General features: G+C 38.4%; 2 protein-coding genes across 3 annotated transcripts in view; one reads left to right on the forward strand and one right to left on the reverse strand.

Moving 5' to 3' along the window:
* LOC121381927 overlaps positions 1–6030 on the reverse strand; it is a 29118-nt gene extending 23088 nt beyond the window's left edge. The window contains exon 1 of the mRNA XM_041511351.1: positions 5960–6030. The gene's annotated coding sequence lies outside the window, so the exon portion shown is untranslated. The remainder of the gene's footprint in view (positions 1–5959) is intronic.
* Positions 6031–9788: 3758 nt separating this feature from the next.
* LOC121381977 lies at positions 9789–21878 on the forward strand. Of its 2 annotated transcripts, none has more exons than XM_041511420.1 (4): positions 9789–9942; positions 10189–10396; positions 11289–11430; positions 21532–21878. In XM_041511420.1, the coding sequence occupies exons 2-4, from the start codon at positions 10313–10315 to the stop codon at positions 21678–21680; spliced, it is 375 nt and encodes a 124-aa protein (XP_041367354.1). In that variant the 5' UTR covers positions 9789–9942; positions 10189–10312; the 3' UTR covers positions 21681–21878. The 2 variants fall into 2 exon arrangements, with proteins under 2 accessions (XP_041367354.1, XP_041367356.1); XM_041511422.1 differs by lacking the exon at positions 21532–21878 and adding an exon at positions 12320–12434.
* The last annotated feature ends 571 nt before the right edge of the window (positions 21879–22449 follow it).

Here is a 22449-nt window from a genome sequence, read left to right on the forward strand (position 1 = left end):
GAAGGAAATAAACTGCGATTGAATTATCGTTTGGTTTAGACTTCCCCAAATTTACTGCTTTATTTCATTAAATAATATTGCGCAACCGCACCTGTGGGGCACACTATAGGAGCAATTAACAGTTACAGCACCTCCTAGCAGCAGAGAGCGCACATATGAAAGGTGGAATTTCAGACACTGATGAATTAAACGTCTTGTTGATTGTGGAGTGACTGGACATGTCAAAACATTTGGCAGCCCGGCGGACTACCGGGATTACACAACTGGTAGTCCGAGTGATAAATCGGTAGCCAAAACACCCTGGGCTACTACTAAGGTCGAGCCATGCATAGATTGTTAAAAGTGATGTTACTGAGTCACTCCATGGTGGTAAGCCTATCTAATCATGGTAATTGAAAACATTTGAACCCCTGTACTTGATATAATAATCATGGGAAACAAAATTTCTGTTCTGTGATTTTACTGACATGCTACCGACACGGTACTGGAAACAATCGTTACCATAAAATCCGAAGGTACTTGCTGTCAGTTCAGAATGTTATGCAAATCATCTTAAAGGAATAATCAGCTCATATATGATACATATTGTTGGAAAGATGCACACTCGGACCATTAGCACATAGGTACTGACAGTTTAACAAACGAAAACCTTTGGTGACGGATGGTTTATTATAATTATTAAAATTACACATTTTTTTATTTGTTAAAGGCATATTGTCACAGACCACTGACCTAGTTACTGGTCTAACAAAGTATTACCTGAACAAAAAATATTTGATTTGTCCCTAAATGTACTTTATTCAACCATACTACATTTATTAATGATATTTTGTAAAAATAATTGAATTATGGCAATGGTCCATAATTCAAAAACTAAAATTGCCGAGAGGGTTGACATGGATTTCACTCCATCATGAATCAGCTAACGTGATGTGATAGCTAGCTTTAGTTTCCAACAATTAATGTATTTTTTATTTATTATCCATTTTTAGACAAATAAGGTATGCAGTATGCCTTTAAACTGTTGGTATGTGCATGTTGATGGTCCATGTATGAATCTTTCCAACACATAAGTTGATGGTCTGATTGGTCGGCAGATTGGAAGCTACATTGAAAGGAGGTTAACCAATGGCATTTTTATCAACTGAAAACTGTGAGAATGGGAATGTAAACAAATGGTAGGTAAAAATTTAGAGTTGAACAAATTCTCTTGCTCTCAGTCCCGGCTAGTGATGTTTTCATCTGGGCTAGTGGAAGTTATCAGCTATGCAGAACAATAGTCAAAGCTCATTCCCAGTCTGGAGCTCGATGCGGTAAGACATGTTTGTTTCGCTTGTGCACACTGCACGTGCTTTCGTGTGCTTGACTTGGGGATCCTTCATTTCGTAGTTTTTGTCAGCGAAATGATGTTTTCTACTGGTATGTATGCGGCCATTGGAACTGATTGAACACTGGTACGCTTCTTGTTTCGACAGCCTGCACCACCAGGTTGGATTCTTTTTTAGCAAGATTCCTCGCCTCCACATCATTTCTCCGGCTGACTATGTCGACTTGTTTTTTTGTGACTCGTATGATGGCCATTTTGCAGAACGCCACAGTTGTTCGCATTTAGTCTCTACATGTCCGAGCCTGTCGTGTCCTAGCAGCACTGGAAGATTGACCGCCCCACTCTAAGAAGAAACAGGAAGCGGGGTCAGCCCCTACTACTCTTTTCTAGACTTTACTTTGCTTTATAGTGATACCATCTCGTATCCTCCGGAGTCGGGCCCGTCTGCACCACTATACCAACCCATGACGACTGGATTATACCCTAGTCTGATACTCTCTCGCCGATGTGAACAATCAGTTACATAATCTATCTGACACCTAACATATAATAATAATACCAAATATTAACAGGGATCTCGCGACTGGTAACGAGAAGCGGTGTCATCAAGAATTCAGCATAACAATGTTTGCTTATTTTAATAATCACAGTTATTAATTTTAACGGCAACATGTATTCAAGAAAAGTCAGAAAAATCTGTAGCATGTTATTTTAACTCTGTAAAGTCTTTGAGCCAAAGTAATAAAAACGGACCGAAATTGCGTCTCAGTTTCAATACACATGCTAGTTCAGGGCCAAAGACAAGTAGGCTAGGGCCGAGTTCAGGTAGACCGAGCAAAACAAAAACGTCCGCTAAACTAGTTTATGCGCTTCACGTTAAACCCAATGTCCACGTCGAGAACCAATCGCACAGTTCGCGAATGTCTGGAAAACGTTCGTTGGCTGTTCTCAGTGTGCATATAGGTCACGCTTGACAGTCAGCCGAGACTTGCAAAAGACATTAAACAATACGATTACACGCAAGTAAATTCTGATGTAAATTTGTGAGAAAAAACCCCACCACCAAATAGTTGTTCGTATTAATGAATACTTAATTGCTGTTTCGTTTGTTTTAATTCCGTTGTCTTTGTTAATTTCGCACTCATGCATTTCGCGATTGTGGGAAAGGAACATGCAGTATTTATACAAATTGTGGTTAAACGTACACTGAATACAATTAGTTTACAATAATCATGATATTTGTTAGATAAAATATTATATAAATTTGTTGACTGTGAGGTGACATCTCAAAAGTTAGCTAAATTTTAAAAAGACCATAAAATTTGATTTCATGATCTTTTTAATCAAAACCTTTTGACGTAAATGGATAGTTGTCATAACATGAAGTCAGCATTATTAGGCTACGTATTTTACAAGCTGAAATCAACAACAAGCATTTAACATGATGCAGAAATCAACAAAATGGCACAAATTACGAAATTGTTGGGGTGTGGAATAGATGGGTTATTTTAAAATACAATTAAAAGCAGTTCAAACCAAAATAAAGATTGCTATTTTACAGAAATAATGAGCACTGTTTAAAACAAAAAGAAGAGTATTGGCTCTCAGATTTTTATTAATGCCATAGCAGTGTTCGAGATTAAACGTTCTGGGCAGTATCCCAGTTGGATACTAACATTTCAAAATCTGGTATCCCACCTGAGAATTTAGTATCCCACTTAAATGAACTTCATAAATTACATCGTAACAAACTTGGACGACACTGTTCTTGTTCCCTGCCTATTGCTACACTGATATAATCGAAATCACAGAATTCACAATCGAACGAAATCGGCAAACAGATTTGCTTCATCCATTTTGGTGTAATACTGACATACATTAGTATTTAGCAGTAATCTACAAGTGTTCCCAACATTACTAATGATAAGCCTACCTGTATAATTTGTCTGCAGACGTGGAATCAATATCTTAAATAATATTTGAAGGGAGGCAACATCTAACAAAAACAACAGCAATTTAGCGGTTCCCAGTCTTTTGTTGCACCGCTATTGCTCCAGTATGACATTAGACTGAGTACGAGTTGGGGGAAATATTGTTACGGTGTAGCATTAGACAGGGTACGAGCTTGAAAATACTGTTACTTAAAGCCGCACACCCTAGTTCCATCCAGCGAAAATAAATTATAATTTGGTTAATCTACAAACCTGTAACACACTTAGATCACGTTTTTATCAAATGGAGTGAAAAAGCAGGTTTTATATCGATAAATACCATGGGAATCCCCATGTCCCAATTGCTTGAAATAATTTTGAAAGTTAGTATTCTGATGTCACCGGTAGATGTCGCTCGAAGCACAAGAATGCCTACGTCACGACAAATTTCACAGACTTGGGGTGCGTTTCTTTCACCTCTCCTGGACATGTTCCAACTGTTCTGTCCTGGTTGTATCCCCTCTCCAGATATCGTAAGACTTAGCAAAATTATTGGTTTTAAGGGTTTGTAAAGTTTTGTATTGAGACACTTACTTGTCTGAACTTTATTGTTACTGAAAATGTTCACGAACTGTAAAGAAAAATCTCACAAATGAACAACAACAAATCAGATGTTGATTGCGCGAACCGTGCACGAGAAAACAAACCGAACCAAAATGATACGGTCACGTGGTATACCAACAGCTGTGACGTTTACACAGGAAGATTCCCTCTAAAAATAGATTGGACCTCGCTTGCTTAACGGTTTTTTCTCGACAGCACATCTTGTGAAAAAATAAAAAAAATGCATTTCGTGGTTTTACAAACATCAGGATTACCAAAAAGCACTTCAGGTGAATGGAAATGTGTATTCTAAATAATAAGTGCAATTTTATTTGTGAAAAATGGGGTTTAATAGCGAAAAACAATGCTGTAATGGTTAACAAATAGCCGTAACTAGGGTGTGTCCCTTTAAGTTCACTGGCAAATAACGACTTTATAGATTCAAATAAAAATAAAAACTCAGGATTAAAAAACACAACAACATTATATGGTATCCTGGTGGGATACTGGTTTCTTGAAGTTTGGTATCCAAAATTAAAATCTGGTATCCCGGGGATATCGGGATACCGTTAATCTCGAACACTCCATAGCCCTTAGAATTTTGGGTGTGTTTGCAGAGGGCATTGGCTTCCAACTCTGCATATCTCCCCTCACCCACTGAAAAATCAAAGTAATATATTAACTGCCCCTACTCCCATTGCTGTCTTTGATTTGATAGGAGACAATTTTGTTATTCAGATGTATTCCAAGTTTGTACATAATTAGCTAAAAAAGATACAAGTTTCATATTTATATATAAATACTCTATACAGTACTACATAAATTTTTTTTGGCTAAAACATTTTCATTATGGCAAATAAAAATCCCATTTGGCAATTTTTTTGGCAACAGGTATTTTTAATCTTGGATGAGCCTCGAGTTCATCAAGTATTATGACTGTGACAGCCCAAGCGAGATCAAACCACCTCTGTGGATCCATTCAACTGATTGGGTTTTTTCTCGTTCCAACCAGTGCACAACAACCGGACAAAGACCATGGTATGTGCCTTCCTGTCTGTGGGAAAGTGCATATAAAAGATCCCTTGCTGCATTAGGAAAAATGTAGCGGGTTTCCTCCGATGACTATGAGTCAGAATTACTAAATGTTTGACATCCAATAGCCGATGATTAATTAATCAGTGTGCTCCAGTGGTGTCGTTAAACAAAACAAACTTTTTTTCAGCCTATGAAATATGTGGGCAACCAAGAGATGATGTTGGGCAACGAAACTTCAGCTACTGGTTGCCCACCGGGCAACTATCACAATTTCACATTTGTGAGTGTTTACGGAATAAAACGAACCTTTAGTTCCATAATGCCTCATTGTGTCTTCTGTGCTATATTTCTACTAAAAGCACCAATAAAAGCACCGTTATTGGAGGAAATTTTACAAAGAATAGTCAAAATGTCTAATTTTTCAAAGGCAAAACGTAGTGATAATGGATTACGAAATATAAATATTATGTTGCTTTTATAGAACAAAATGTTAAAAAAGGTATTGTATATAACTAACCCTAACCCTAAACTAAGTAAACTTACACTAATTCTAACAAATATTGTTGTTGGGGGGTGGGGGGTGGGGGGGGGGGTGGGGTGCAGGCAGATATTATACCCAATTCTTTTTATTCTTGGCTTGTAACTTTTTTCCTTTGTTTAAAATTTATTCTATTAACTTTTTTACTAATTGCTATTTTTAAAATTCTGCCCATTTTCAACTCTAGCCCCCCCCCCCCCCAATCTTATCGGAGGTCGAACTCGAGATGAGCGTGCTCGAAACCCTTGTGGTATATGGGCACGTTAAACTAGTTATCATCATCATCATCATAGTCAAAGCTTCTGTGAGGACTAGTGACTTTCTTTTATACAGAAAAAGTTGAAAAACCTCAAAAAGTCAAATGTCTCATTCAAGAAGTTGAAGAACAGACCGACTGAGCGAGTAAAGCATCAATTATTTTGTGATTAGTAATTGATTAACAATAAAAAGGTAACAATACTGCTACAAACTGTGACTTACAAATATTTGTTTTTAAAATATCACTATTTTAAATAAAATACAGACCTTAAAACGCGAAATTGTTATTTTCTCTAAACAAAATATTTCTGGAGGACATTTTAGATTCTGTCTCGATTTACTGGGCCTTATTAGATACAATATGTTACTGCCAATATAATGGTCTGGGGGCTAGATAGTCAAGACTGTTGTCAGGCACCTGTCAGATTCGGCTTTCTCCGCCATATCGGATAAAGCCGAAGATTACCGATGAATAGAATAGGGTTGGGAAGTTTATACGGTAGGTGGGGACCAAGGTCTGTTTTTTAATTAAAAAACAAACAAAACAAAAACAAACAAAAAACAATAACAACAAACACTTGCATATTGTCATTAATTCTGTCGAAATATCATAACTCCAAAACTGTGTCATCAAAACAAATTTCTGTTTCAAAATGCCCAAGAATACAGCAAAATATGGTTACGGGGGAATTATTTCACAGTGACATGGTCTATTATTTAAACAATATTTATTTCTATTAATATTAACAAATGGGATTGGTCAACAGCCATAGCCTATATAAATAACTTTTCCTAAATTATACAACTTAAGTCAGGCACGGCGGAAGCAATTAAGTAGACATTTAACTGATAGATTGAGGGCGCAAAGCAAATTTTCTAGGGGAGTTCGGACGTATGCTTCCCTGTAAAAATGTGAAAACTTAGAAGTCCTTAAATGCAATTTCCTGCATTCTACAAGTAAAATTCATCTCTGCCTTAACTGAAGGTAGGCCTATGCTTCAATTATATTTGAATCTTAGCATTAATGTGAGTAAAACAAAAGTTGTGATTTTTAGCAAGAGAAAGTCGAGGTCAAATGTTGAATTTATGTTGCAAGATGATCGATTGGAAATTATTGATTATTACTGTTATTTAGGAATTTGTTTTAAATATAATGGGGATTTTTTTTAATGCAAAGCAACATCTTGTAGACCAAACTCATAAAGCATTTAGTCTTCCATAATTTACGGAACAATAGCTTACCAGTTCATATACAACAAAAAAAATTTGATTCAATGGTTGATCCAATTTTATTCTATGGATCAGAAATTTGGGGTTATGAAAATTTACAAATAGAGCCTAATAGAAAAATTCATCTCCAGTTTTGTAAACGGATTTTGAAGGTAAAAAAAAAAAAAAGTACTCCAAATTTTATGGTATATGGAGAATTAGGAAGGTTGCCTTTAGAAATACTAGTAAAGTTATGAATGGTGTCATTTTGGAGTAAACTGGTTAAAGACGAAAATAAACGTAGCAGTATTTTGTATAAATTAATGTTTTCTTTAAACAGTGGTGAAAGAAATCAATTTAAATGGCTGAAATTCATAAAAAGTATTTTCGATAACACGGGAATGGGGTACATCTATACCAATCAAAATAATGATTTAAAATCGTATAAACAAGAATTGAAACAAAACCTCTGCGATCAGTTTATACAACAGTAGGTTTTGGACATTAAAAACTCTTCTAGGGGTCAATTTTATACATTATTTAAAACAGATTTTTTTTTCGAAACCTATTTGTCGAGATTATCGTACCAAAATAGATGCTGGATATCTAAACTGCGTACGTCAAATTTAAGATTACAAATAGAAACTGGCAGATGGTTTAACGTTCCAAGAGAAAATAGAATACGCCAACTTATTAATATTGATATTGGAGATGAATACCATTATTTATTCAATTGTAAAATTTTTAATATTTAAAACAGTAGAAGAAAATATATAAAACAATATTACAGAATTAATCCTAGCGTTTTTAAATGAAAGGTATGCTGTCATTATGTAATGCACCATTATTGAAAAACCTAGCTATATTTATTAAAATATTATCTAGTCTTGTGAACTGACGTTTCTCCGCACATTTTAGCTATTTTGATTGCATATTTTGTGTTTTATGTTAACTACAGATACTTCTATGTTGACGCCTGTTCTTGTCATGTATGTTATTTATGCATTTGAATTGTCCTCTTGTTACACATTGTAATGTATCTGAGTGTTGTTTAATAAATCTTGAAATGAAAACAGTGTTGCACGTTGATGACCCCATATCCGACCATCAAGGTCAGCTGATGTCGTGAACGTTTTTTCAGATATCCCAGTAGCGGATCTAAGGGGTGCCCCAGGGGCCAAGGTCCCCCTAAATTTACTTTGACGAATTAATTCGGGCAAAAATTATAGAGATATTCGGGCAAAATGTGCTAACCTGAGACCTTTGTACCATGTATTTCCATCATTATACCCGCAAAATTGGTTGTAATTCCTCCCCCACCAATAAAAATGCATGGTGATTCGTTTGAAACCCTATATAGCTGTTTGGCAGTAAGGTAAATATGAATATATGTTGTTATCCAGATTCGGGCATTTCCGTTTAATTCGCCATTATTCGGGCAAAAATCAGCCTGCCCCCCCCCCCCCCCTTAAAAATGGAGTCCGTACGCCCGTGCCCTTCACGTCTGAACTATCAAATTGCTGGGAAGGGGGGGATTACGTGTTGAACGATGAATTTTAATTATTTATTTCAGATGGATGTTTTTTTTAGAAAGATTGCATTATATAGTATGATGTATGATAGTGTACTTTCAAAGTTTGTCCCCTGCGCGTGCTGTAACCTCACCGTGGTGCAGGGGTGTAACATTCTCTTTGAGAATGGCCAATACAGCACAAATTGAAGTTTAGAGTAAAAGTCAGTATCTGTCTGTGATATTTGTATTTGTATTTTTGCACAGTTCTTTACACTGTTTTTATTTATATCTTGAATTGTTCTGTTGATGTTGATCATCACCTTATTTGTTTCCATACACCTAATAGCCGATGTATTTTTCGTGTTGGGGTGTCGTTAAACATTCATTCATTCAAAGTTTGAAGATACTGTGCCCTTAAATTGCACCCCCTCCCTAGATATAATATATACTCACGGAAAAAAGTTCTTGTGCATCATTAAAATGTCAGTGAGACATATATTTTTAAAATTTAAAAATATTGTGTTTTACATAGATGTGCTATTTATCTGTTAAAAGTGTAGTGATCCTCTCCTGCCTTCTGAACCCGAAGTACGGTCTACGCAATGCTTGGTGCGCCGTCGGTGACGATGTAACAGAACAATGTATTGATGTACGGTCATTGTCGTACTTTGTGATCACCTAATCGGTTGCGTACAGTTCTTTCAACTGATTGGCGTTAACTCGGGGATGTACTGGGATGTTAAACTTGTCATTTCCAAATTATTCCATATGTGTACCCGCTTGATATTGACGATTTGTTAACGTAACGTTAGGTGTCGACTCTCTAAATATAGAAGATCCCTACTATCCCTAAACATCTCCGCAGACATTTCATAGTGTTCTGATGAACACCAATGAACACCAAAATTACTAGCAACAACATTTGTGCTATTTTAACCTCAATCATACCCATCATTCGAAGTTTATTTTCTTGGAGGTGTGGCATCACACTGACGACAATCAGATACCAACAAAAGTATTTTTTTTCTGAGTGATGAGAATCCATACAATAGTTTTAGAGTCCATTGCTAAGAAAAATGAAGTCAAACAGGAGCACGTGACCAAGAATGCTAATAACGCAACTTGTCATCACAAAGTATGAATAGCTCATGCAATTGACAGGACACTGCTGGAATATTTACTGAAATGTTTATGACCATATTTCAAGTAAATTATATTCTATAATTATGCAATTATTTGGTTCACAGGAACTTTTTTCCGCGAGTATATATTGCTCCTATTGCAGTAAGTGGGCGAGAACGTCTTAAACTGTATATATAATTGACACTCATGAAACCCATAGCACCAGGTGAAAAACGTGCACGTGCAAAAGTGTCAGTATGGAGTGAACGTGCAAAACGAGATTCATGCATAATCACGTGATGACTTTAGAGGGATAAATAACCGAAACTCTTCTATTATAGTCACTTTATCGTGTTACAGTTGTTTCTGTGTTGTTGGATCCTGTAAGGCGAAAAACATTTTTCAGGTAAGTTTTTGTATTTTTATTAAATATTATTTGCTAAAATTATTACTATTCCAAGTCTAGAAATTTAAAGTTTAATAACATTTTGTCATGTATTTACCACAACCGTATCTAAATTGAGCTACACATTGTATACTTGCATTAAGTCTAGATATATGAAATTCAAAATATAAAGACTCCCACCCTCAATGTTCCAAACCTACTTTAATTGCCGCTGCAATGGATGGGATATTTTAAATGTTTTTACAGAATGAAGACTGCTTATTTCTTGGTTTTCTTGCTGGCCTTGACCTTCGTTCCTTAACACGTGGATGGTTGGTTTTTTCGGTCCGTGCGCAGAATTGGATTCAATGCCTATCACACGCTAGGTTGTATGGCGGCCTGCAAGTGGGCCAGGAGCTGGTCTGTAAGAGGAAGCGGACTCGATGTGGGGACCGATGCTGTAGATCCAGCTGAGGTAAATTTAATTCCCCAAATGCATCCCTCTACCAGGACCCTAGGTAATACACCGAATCACATTTGTTTTCCGATGAAGGGGGACTAGCGTCTTTAGTTGGGGGTGGGGTGTATTAAGACTGGACAATTGGGGCGTTAGGCTATTTAACTGGTCTGTGGAGCGCTTGCCTGAGGTCCTATCGTAGGATCAATTACTTCGGTGGATAACTCTGTTTCCTAGTTCCATCCACTGCACACTACTAAACCAAAAGCTGTATGTGCTGACCCGTCTGGAATGGTGCATATAAAAGATCCCTTGCCTACTAATTAGAAAATGTAGCGGGGGGTGGGGTTTTTTTCGAAGACTGTCGAAACATTGAGATTGTATGCTAAACCATTAATAAACCTGAATACACTGAATGCTGGAGCATCGGTAGTCTTCCCGAATTGAATTACAAATTTTCAACTCGCAAAGTTAATCCGCAGTAGTTCATTTTGAAATAAGACCGGTCTCGGGTGGTTTCTAGGTTAAGCTATCGGACATTTAGGCTGGTAGGTACAGGGTTCGCAGCCCGGTATCTGCTCCAACCCAGAGCGAGGTTTAACGATTCGAGGTTTAACGATTCGATGAGTGTAAGACCACTACACCTCTTTCTTGCTAACCACTAACCACTCTGCCCAGAACGAAATAAGTTGAAAAAGAAATAAGTTGAAATTGAAATGAGACGTCTAAAATGTTTTTAAATTACATTATAAGAATTTGTTTTTATAAAGTATTAAGGTAAAACGTGCATCAAAGCGGTATAACAATATTGTAAAAAGGACATGGGTGGATTTGGGTGCGAGGTGACCTAGGGTCACTTAATTGTATTCTTAAAAAAAAAGTTTGCCGTCTTAATGCTGTTTGCTTCCAGGATGCCGATGTGCCGACAGTTCTGTATGATCTGGATGTGAACGGAGATGGTGTTGTCGAGCTGAACGAGATCGCTCACGTGACCGGCCTGAAAGTAACCAACCCAGTTTTAATTAAAAGGTTCCACGCGGCAGATTCGGATGGTGAGAATTCTTTTCGTACGATTACTTAATATTTAAAAAAAAAACCCAAAAACCCCCAACTATTTTGTAAACTAATGTAGCAGTGAGCAGCTTGTAGCAATTATTATATGCATACCAAAGATGTTAAATGAGATGCGGCCTATATTGACGGATGATTACATGTGTCTTGGGTTGGGAGCCAGATTTAAAATGGTATATATGTGTATGATGTATGTTTACACTATTGGAGCTATCATCATGAACAAATGGCAACTAATGGACTTAACAATTCCGATAGTTTTTTTTAAAAGCTGAAATATTACAGCCAGCCATATTTTATAAAGATAATTTACATTAAAATCTGTAGTGATGACAAACTGAACCTCGTTGAATTCAAACAATTCCACTTCGACAACGAAGAATGTAAGTAATTTCACAATATGTATAACTTGATTAGGTGTGTGTGTGGCCTAATCATAGGCTACGCAATTGATGTCCAGCATTTGCTATTTGTCCCAAACTGCTAGGAAGAGCCGTAAACGTACTTTATAGAAACAGGCTACGCAGCTTTGATTATATTATAACACTGACTATAACACTATGTTCTGTTAATTCACTTTGTAGCAAAAATATTCGAATATTTTAGCATTCTGATTTGGATAACTTGTATTGACGCCACTTTGGACGGAAGTAACCGAAGGGTTGGATCCTGTAATCAAAGCGCCTCGTGTGAACTCTGCAGACATTATAAAGGGTTGAATAGTTTTTCGTATGCCATGTTGGGGATTATTTGCTACAATGGGGGGGGGGGGGGGGGGGGGGGGGGGATGAGCAGATCAATTTAACTTTTGAAAAATAATTGGTAAACTAAGTGGATATTTTGATCTTAAGTTTCCCCAATTCTTTCTAGTTGCGGAAGCCATGAAAGAGGACAGCGCAGATAATCTTATGACTCGATGACATGCCATGAGCGGATTGGTCATGTAATATCGGTGAAGGGCTTAATCAATAAATTTTCAAACAAACTGGCTTATTTTTTATTTTACTGTTAATTGGCTTAATAAATTATACCGTTTCACTAAGTATACTAACGCTTTTTTAGTTGGGAATTTTCTAAACCGATATGGTGTGTTTTGCCCACTAAATCGGCCATTTCTCGTTCCAACCAGTGCACCACGACTGGTATATGAAGGTCGTGGTATTGCTATCCTGTCTGTAGGTTGCTGCATAAAGAAATTGCTGTAAAGTAAACTTTTTTTTTTTTTTTTAAATAGCATGTATCCAGTACCGAATGTGTTTTTTTTTTTTTTTTCATCGGGACTGGTCGGCAATTCGGTTCATTTATGATCTGTCCCGGGTCGGGTCCCTGGCTATCCAGAGACGGGGACCCAGGACGGACATGCTCAAAATCTAGTGGTATATGAGCGTGGCAAAATTATTCGCTCCGCTCATTTATGAACTGGTAAATTGTCGTGCATTAAACGTTTTTATTCTACACATGTATTGCACTTTAGGTTTTACAATACAGAATGCATTTTTCTAGTACTGAATGCATTTTTCTAGAATGTTTTGGAAACTAAACCTACAAAACGGACCACGTTAAATCTTAATTTATGCAGACTTAATTTATGCAGACATCTTATTTTGTTCTCGTGCAGTAATTTGAAGGAGGATGGTAAGTTTTATACACAATATGAGCGTTTATCATTCCCTGATCCTTTTCTCGATTGCCATTAAAACTGTTTTGCTGGTTCGTGTGGATGCATGAAATCCCAAGTCGGCCAAACCTTTCGCTATACCAATCCAAGGTCAAAGGGGGTGGGGGCACATTATTTTAAGATGCGTGTTTTAGTGTGAAGTGTTATGCAACTTTATGCAAAAAATTACAAACATTTATGTATTCCAAAATTATTTTTCAATAATTGTACAATGGTAGTCCAAAGAATAACTTGCTACTTTTGAAGCGCACAGCTAACTAGTATACAACTGTAATACAATTGTTAGGGTTACAGAAATAAAACTCGATCTGTTATAGAAAACATGTAAATCTATTTTTGATGTCAAACATTTGTCAATTACACTGGGGGTGTAAACTAATGCTCTTCAAAAGAAGAAACGCAAAACCACATTGTCGTAACATTTGGAGAATTGATTTAATTATTGAATGGCGAGTCCGATAATTACCAAATGTTGCAGGATTGTTCACAATTCACTCTAGTCCATTGTGAGTAAGTGATAGGACACACCACCAAGGTCAAGGTCATCTGGAGTCAATACCGGGTGTGGCCTCCGCGTGTGTTGACAACTGCCTGGCACCGCCTGCCCATTGAAGCAACCAGGAGTACGGATGACGTCCCGGGGGACGGTGGCCCACTCGGCCTGCAAGGCTGCTGCCAGCTCGGGCAGGGCCTGGGGCTGTCGCTGTCGGAGGCGTCGGTCCAACTCGTCCCATAGATGCTCATTTGGGTTCAAATCCGGTGATATCGATGGCCAAGGAAGGACATTAATGTTCTGTAGGAAAGCCGTTATGAGACGTGCTGTGTGAGGCCTGGCGTTGTCATGTTGGAACACTGCGTTGGCGTTGGCCATAAGTGGAAACGATGTGTGGCCGGAGGATCTGGTCAATGTAGCCCTGTGCATTCAGGTTGCCCTGCACGTGGACCAGGTCAGTTCAGTGTGTGAGATGGCTGCCCACACCATGACACTACCCCCGCCGAATCTGTCCACTTCCTGCACGCAGTTTGCCGCAGTTTGCCGCATAACGTTCACCACGACGCCTATACACGCGACATCTTCCATCATGACGTCGGAGCAGAAATCGGGACTCGTCACTGAACCACACCTGTCTCCATCGCAGTTGAGGCCATTGTCGATGAATCTGGCACCACTGCAGTCGGAGTCGACGTTGTGGTGTTAAGATGACACCTCGAACTGGACGTCTGGCACGAATTCCTACCTCAACGTAGGCGGTTCCGTACGGTCTGGTCGGATATCCTGCGCAAACCTGGTATTGCTGCGGCTGTGGAGGTGGCAGTAGTCAATCGTTCCCGAAGGTGGCGTACCCGCATGTAGCGGTCCTGCCCGGGGGTAGTGACCCGTGGTCGACCGGATCTAGGGAGGTCACGTGTTGATCCATGTTGCTGGTAACGGTCCCACAGTCTGGAGATGGTGCTTGGGGACACATGGAATGCCCTGGCAACGGCCGTTCTGGATTCGCCTGCGTCTAGTCGGCCGATGGCATTTTCTCTGCGGTTCACTGAGATGTGGCATGTCCTGGATTGTCAACTGTCGGCCAGATACAGAGGCCAGGCAAGCGAACACCCTGCACTTTTATACTGTCGGTGTTCATGTTGCACGTGCAGACAACGCACGTGCAGACAACGCACGTGCAGTGGTGACATGGTTTGCACGTGGCTGCGTTTTTGCGAATATTCACATTTTGGAACTTTATTGTACAGTAGCTGCGTTTTATCGAATGTAACTGTGGGAATGTGTTTGGGACATGCAATGACCTTATATTCACAAAGCATGAACCGGTAGGAAACATAAAATCGGAGTTATAACCCATTTGTACCCTTTTGCGTTTCTTTTTTTGAAGGGTATATATATTTTAACAACACGACTGCTCTCATCACCGACATAGATGTAGTTACCAATTCTGGGGCCATGTTCCCGAAGATATCGATCGTCGGACCATAGCGATATCGTAAAATGTCGCCAAATTTGTTTTTCAGTCGTTTGAAGTATGAAGTAAATAAAGGAAATCAATGTGTCGTTATTTTTTTTTTACTACACGTACAGTGATTGGGCACGTGGGTGACTTGAATTTGATAATGCATGTAGCCAGTTAGCATGGTTGACCAAACACGAAAATGGTGCAAAACGATAACCAGAATTTAATTCCCAGGAACTGAAAGCGTTGGCAGATGCTATTGTTAATCAGCACACTGTTATTAAATCCGTGAACATTAAAAATTATCAACCACTAATAGCACTATTGCGAGAGCAGATAACTGGGAAAACCTTTCAAATAATTGATAGAAACATGAAACTTGGCACAGCTGATCTCCGTGGGCAGTTCATCACATCCAATCAATGAACCACTTGAATTTTCAATATGGCGGCCATTTTTCAAGATTACTTTGTACCAGTATATCTTGTTTCATAACCATTTTACCATATGGAGATCAATCAATACCTTCCGTTTGTCAACAGCCTTTCTCTTAATTAGCTCATAACATTAATTTACCTTTTTTAAGAGTTCTGTATTCCTATCTAGTTGTACATGTACATATACTGAATCGCTTTAAAAACTCACATTTCCCAATCTGGAGCTCGACGCGGTAAGACGTGTTTCGCTTGTGCACACTGCACGTGCTTTCGCGGCTCGACTTGGGGATCCTTCACTTCGTTGTTTTTGTCGGCGAAGTGAAGTTTTTCTACTGGGATGTATGCGGACATTGGAACTGATTGAATGCTGGAACACTTCTCGTTTCGACAGTCTGCACCACCAGGTTGGATTCTTTTTTTAGCGAGATTCCTTGCCTCCACGTCATTTCTCCGTCTGACTATGTTGACTGGTTTTTTTCGTATGACGGCCACTCTGCAGAACGCCACGGCTGTTCGCGTTTAGTCTCTACATGTCCGAGTCTGTCCTAGCAGCACTGGAAGATTGACCGCCCCACTCTAAGAAAAAATAGGAAGCGGGGTCGGCCCCTACTACTCTTTTCTAGACTTTACTTTGTTTTATTGTGATACCATCTCGTATCCTCCGGAGTCAGGCCCGTCCGCACCACTATACCAACCCATGACGACTGGACTATACTCTAGTCGATGCTTTCTCGTTCAGACGGATCCGGCTTCTCAAGATCTGTATTTCAGCACAGCACTACACCTTCAACGTCTATTGATTGTCAATCTAGGGGTTTTCTTGACGGGATCCAACCCATCTCGTCCCTACAAGCTGTGCACCCTAACGGCCTTAACGAGACCACTCACGTGGACATATGGATCGGACTTGTCGAAATTACTTTCTTTTTTTAATATCATTAAATAGTCCGATCCTCTTCTTTCTCTTTATTTTTGGACTGCCCTAAAATGCTCTAAATTATATAAATATTTGACCGAGCAGTCAGTTTTTTGTTTTTAAAATTCTTTTTGTTTTTAAAATTCTTTAACTTTTTTATTAATTGCTATTTTCAAAATTCTGCCCATTTTGCCCCACTCTCCCCTGCATCATGTGTGGCCAAGTACTTATAAGCAAACATGTCATCGTAATAATTATTTTTGTTTGGTTTGGTTAGGGACGTTTATAACGTTACTAATAATTACATTTATAAAATATGCTAATTTCTTAAATATTCCGATTCTCTTACTGTTAATTCTTTAAATTTTAAAGTACTTGGTCGTTTATAGTAATATGAATGTATATACTGGAATGTATATACTGGACCCTTAAGTCATGAAAAAAAAATTACAAACAAAGATAATGAAACTCATCGCCAATATCATTAACATCGCATAGTGTACAGTCTCTCATCTATAGACATGTTATTCCAACGACCAGTTTCAACAGGTAAATAATGTTTAGATGTTATAAATTTTATGATAACTGACCATAGCTTTTCAGGAAGTATACTAAAATAATTTTCAAGAAATAAGTTTTCTTTATATAGCTCGTAACCTTTCCCTCGATGATTGTGATAAGTTATTTCTCCATATTTGTAAATATTGGTCGTATTGCCTTTGTTTGATTTGTTGCGACAGACGGGTTTACTAATATAAACGATTGAGATATCCATACATTGCTCATTCCTAAGTTATCCAAAACGTTTTTGATAGCGGTGATCCAATTATAGTTGATTCCGTTAGTAAGATGATCATTTAACATAGCTTTGTATAATAGTTTTTGATTCTTTTCCCGATAAAAGCCGTGCCCAGTAGCATATCATTCTTCTATGTATGAGTAATTCAAGTGGCATTCGTCCTAGCTCTCCGTATAACATAAAAAATGGTGTTGATTTCTTAACAGGTAAAATCTAACTAAAGAAGTTGATTTGTAGAGTTAAATATATATACTACTCAAAAGAATTTAAGGGTCAGACGATATTTTCGACATTATTTTCTGAATGTCAATTATATTAGCTAGACCATAATGTCACGCGTGGTATTGTTCCATTTTGACGAAAGTGGGTCTAAGCAACCCATAAATGAATTAAAATCCACTCATTGACACTGTCGACTAGTTCTAATGGCGAAAACATGCTTACATTTGCACGTAAATTAGCAGACCTTTCGCTTTCGCCCTAAGTGCCCATAACTTGCTTTTTCACAAAGCGCTTCAATTGCACGCTTTGCACGTGTATTCCATGTTCCCAATGCTGAATTTTTCCGTATTATTGGAGCTTGCGTTCGTGTACGGTGCACACTCCAAATTCGACAATGGTACGACTTCAACTGACTATCGAGGAAGGGTTATTGCTTGGCTTCAGGATGGCAGTACGCAAAGAAATGTTGCTCTGAGACTTGGTGTCAGTCAGAGTGTCGTTGGCCGACTGTGGCAACGGTACCAAGCAACGAATTCTGTTCGAAATCGTCCACGTTCGGGAAGACCCCGAAGCACTACAAATAGAGGACCTCTACATCACCAATATGGCTCTACGTCAACGCACAACCACTGCACGCCGATTACGTAACAATCTGCGGACTGCGACTGGAACTCGAGTGTCTGATCAAACCATACGCAATCGTCTGAGAGCCAATAATCTACGCTGCTGTCGCCAGGCTGTTCGACCACCACTCCCTACCACGTCACAGAACGGCCAGATGTCACTGGTGCACGCTTCATCTGTGGTGGCAACGTGTTCAGTGGGGTCGAGTGATGTTCACTGATGAGTCCAGGTTTAGTCTCCAGTTCAACGACGGTCGTTATCCGGCCGTTGGTTCTCCCAGGCCTTCAGCAGATTGGCGGCGGGGCAGTTCTGCAGGATGACAATGCTAGACCCCACCGCGCCAGGGTGGTAACGGATTTTCTCAGACAACAAGGTATCGCCAGGATGGATTGGCCAGCATATTCGCCTGACTTGGCCCCAATAGAGTGCGCCTGGGACGAATTAGGCAGGAGAGTTCGGGATAACCATGCCCCTCCGGCCAACCTTCATGATCTGGGCCAACTTCTTATGGCAGAGTGGCAGGCCATTCCCCAAGAGTTCTTCAGACGTCTGATCAACAGCATGAGGCAACGATGGGTCGAGTGTATTCGCGCCAGGGGTGGATTCACACACTATAAACGAATGTTCTAATGTTCTAATGTGTAAAATCCATGTTTGACAACCTTCAACTTTGACAGCATGTATACAGTGATGTTTATTTGTGGGTTTTTGTAAATATGGAACAATAAATAAAAAATTTGGTGTAGTTTACATCATCAATCTAATACACTCTGAAACTTATTTGGTTATAAATTTCTGACCCTTAAATTCTTTTGAGTAGTATATATCATTTTTCTCGTGCTCCCAAATTTCGCAGCCATATAATAAGATTGGCATGACCATCGAGTCGAACATTTTAAGTTTGCATTCAGTTGATAAATGGTATTCCTTAGATTTCGCTAGTTCAAAGTACATAGCCTTGGTAGCCTGTTGGTAGTTCGGAAGTTATTTAATTTACTAAAAGTAATTCCTAAATATTTGTATTCTTTAACATTTTCTGAAATAGTGTTTCTAATCTTAAAAATATGTTTATAGTCTTTAGCAGTTCCGTTAAAAATCAGTATTTTTGTTTTGTTACTATTAATTGTAGGTCAGCTGCACTTGTTGCTAATAAGGCCGTATCATCTGCATATAACAAAGGATGTGCATAGCAATGTCTACCGGGTTTTCTTGATTATCTGTTTTAATTCTGATTCCTTCGCATCCCTGGTTGGATAAATAATCTTCTAAATCGTTGAGCTACAAGGAGAACAGAAGAGGGGATACATTTTCGCCTTGGTGTATACCGTTGTTGCAAGGGAATAAAGCTGATTGCTGATTATTTACGGAAATGAATGATTTTAGACCTTGAAACATCTGATAGATAATTATGAAAATTTTACCGGTTATGTTATTTTGTAACAGCTTATGCCAAAGTTGAGTTCTTGGGACCATATCGAAAGCTTTTTGAAAATCAATAAAAACACAGTATAATTTCTTTTTTCTTTTTTTGAAGAAATCGATCAAGTTATGTAATGTGAATATGTGGTCTGTAGTTGAATAGCCTTTACGAAATGCAGTCTGTGCCTCACTAATGATATTGTTTTCCTCGATAAATAAGTTTAACCGGTTATTAATTAAAGTTGTGAATAGCTTAGAACAGTAGGATAGTGTAATTGGTCGATAATTTTCGGGTAATAGTTTTTAAAAATTGGTATAATAATACCTGTAAGCCATTCCTCAGGTAGAACGCCGTGATCAATTAAAGTATTAAAAAGTTTAACATGGACTGGCATGATCAAGGTGGCGGTTGATTTAATATATTCGTTGGCTATTTTGTCTACACCTACTGCTTTATCGTTTTTAAATTGTTTTATAGCTTTCATTTCATCTTCGCTGAATTTCCCGTTAATAAAATGACAATCATTGTTTACTTCGTTTAGTACCTGGTCCATATCGAAATGAAATTGGTTATCATCATTGGGTTCGCCCTTATTTAAATCACTGAAATACTCAAAAAATTATCTATAGAAGGGACGTTTTTCTCTAGGTTGCATTGTTCTTTATTCTTAAATATTTTGTAAAAATCTTTTGGGTCATCTAAACGTAATTGTCTCATTTTCTTTTCTGTCTTAAATGTATTTTGTGAATATGCTTTAAATATAGATGTCTTATAAGATTTACTAGCATTTATTAATCTCATTTTTCATTTTACTATCTGCAGTTTTATGTTTTGCGTATAAAGTTTTAGCTTCGTGATACTTAGTTCGTAAATATTTGCATCTTGCTCCGAACCACTTGTTGTTCGCCGACCTTTTACTCCGGCTATTTGTGTATACGTGCGTGTGACCGAATGTCCAGACTGCAATAGATGTGTTAACATTATCGGCTGCTTGATTAACACGCGTTTTTGTATCAACAGATGTGTCGCCAAAGCTAGAGATTTTTTCAATTATATTGTTGTCTATATTATTAGTAAATTCCTCACGTTTACTAGGGACCCATTTACGCAGTTGTCAGCCGAATTGTTTGGGTTATTGTCAGTGTTACATCTGCAAGTATATGTAAGTACCAGTGCACAATGTATATCTGACAGAAGTGGGTCAAAATCACATATTTCAAAATCGGTAAGTTTCAAAAACATGGTAAGTACCTATATCATAATCAATTAAATTGCAATCTTTACTGGTAACTTTACCTATATTTTCATCATTTCCACATCTACCATTGAGAATATAAATGTTATGTAACTTGCATAAATCTAATAGTTTCACACCATGCTGATTTACCTTTCCTTGGTCCTGGCTTGCCCTGTCGCTAGGGATGTTAAGGTTATCAAGTTTTGATATGTCATTCAGAAAATTATCCATATCAGTATCATCAATATAAATATTATCAACTGTAGTGGTAATCAGGAGAACATTGGTTCTGGCATTAAAATCACCAAGCAGGAGCAGTTGCACATTGTCAAATATTTCATTTTCAATAATATTAAAAGTGCCATCTTTGTAATATGGTAAACCAGTAGGTGGAATATATACAACACCAACCATTAGACAGTTACTATCGTTCTTAGTCGAGTGCCATAATAAGGCCCATGCAAATGAAGCGTGCACGGAATTTTATGAAATTGTTTGGTGCTGATAGCTAAAGTCTTACCACACCGAAAACACCAATTTTTTTATGAAATCGTTTCAAACAAAATGCCTACATTGAATGAAAATTAACGGAATCGGGCTCTTAGGATGTTGCGTGCCAACAAGACAACTTCATAAGGACGCGGTACCTCAGAAATCGATTCCCGAGTGCAACGTCTACCGCCAGACAAGGTAGGGGACGCCACGGGTAAGTTTCTTACAACTGGCACACCAATTCAAGTTTTCACAATCCATATCTTTTTATGTCCACTAAAAAGACATTTTCCTGCTTTCAGTCGCACCATTCACTTGGAAACTGTCCGACGTCGCCTGGAGACAAACTTCTAGACGGAGCTCGGCGCTTACAGTGGTCCAGGAGACATGTCCGGTGGACAAGGAATCATTGGGCCAACGTACTCTTCCGATGAATCGAGATTCAATTTGAGTATAGCTGACGTTATACGTGCTGAAACGTGTTTGGCGTCGACGCGGGTAAAGATATGCAGACTGTGTCATGGAGCATGACAGATGGGGAAGTGTGCATGTTTGGGCAGGTATCGCCTCCAACTGCCGCACACCTTTTGTCATTTTCCGACATGCAGTTAATGCACAACAATACACCACAATACAGAGATGAAATCTTGACACCAGTTGTTTTCAGTGGTAAAGCGTTCGCATGATGCGCGGTCGGTTTGGGATCGATCCCCGTCAGTGGGCCCATTGGGCTATTTCTCGCTCCAGCCAGTGCGCTACGACTGGTATATCAAAGACCGTGGTATGTGTTATCCTGTCTGTGGGATGATGCATATAAAAGATCCCTTGCTGCTAATCGAAGAGTAGCCCATGAAGTGGCGACAGCGGTTTCCTCTCTATGTGGTCCTTAACCAAATGTCCGACGCCATATAACCGTAATTAAAATGTGTTGAGTGCGTCGTTAAATAAAACATTTCCTTCCAATTGCGTGGCGGCCATACCAGATATTGAATTTTGAAAATCTGTTTAAGCACAATTTTTTTTCGCTCATGCATAAATCCTGACTTGCCGTAAATCAACTCTAAAGTAAAAAACACTAATGTGTGGTCTGTTATAAAATGATTTTTAAAAAATGTATTAAATGAAATATGACATGATTGATACAATAAGTGTTGCGTTTTTAAAGAGGTTCAGTATATATATATATACTACTCAAAAACAATTTAAGGGTCAAAAATTTA

The sequence above is a fragment of the Gigantopelta aegis genome, chromosome 9 (genome assembly GCF_016097555.1).
Source record: "Gigantopelta aegis isolate Gae_Host chromosome 9, Gae_host_genome, whole genome shotgun sequence".
Lineage (NCBI taxonomy): Eukaryota > Metazoa > Mollusca > Gastropoda > Neomphalida > Peltospiridae > Gigantopelta > Gigantopelta aegis.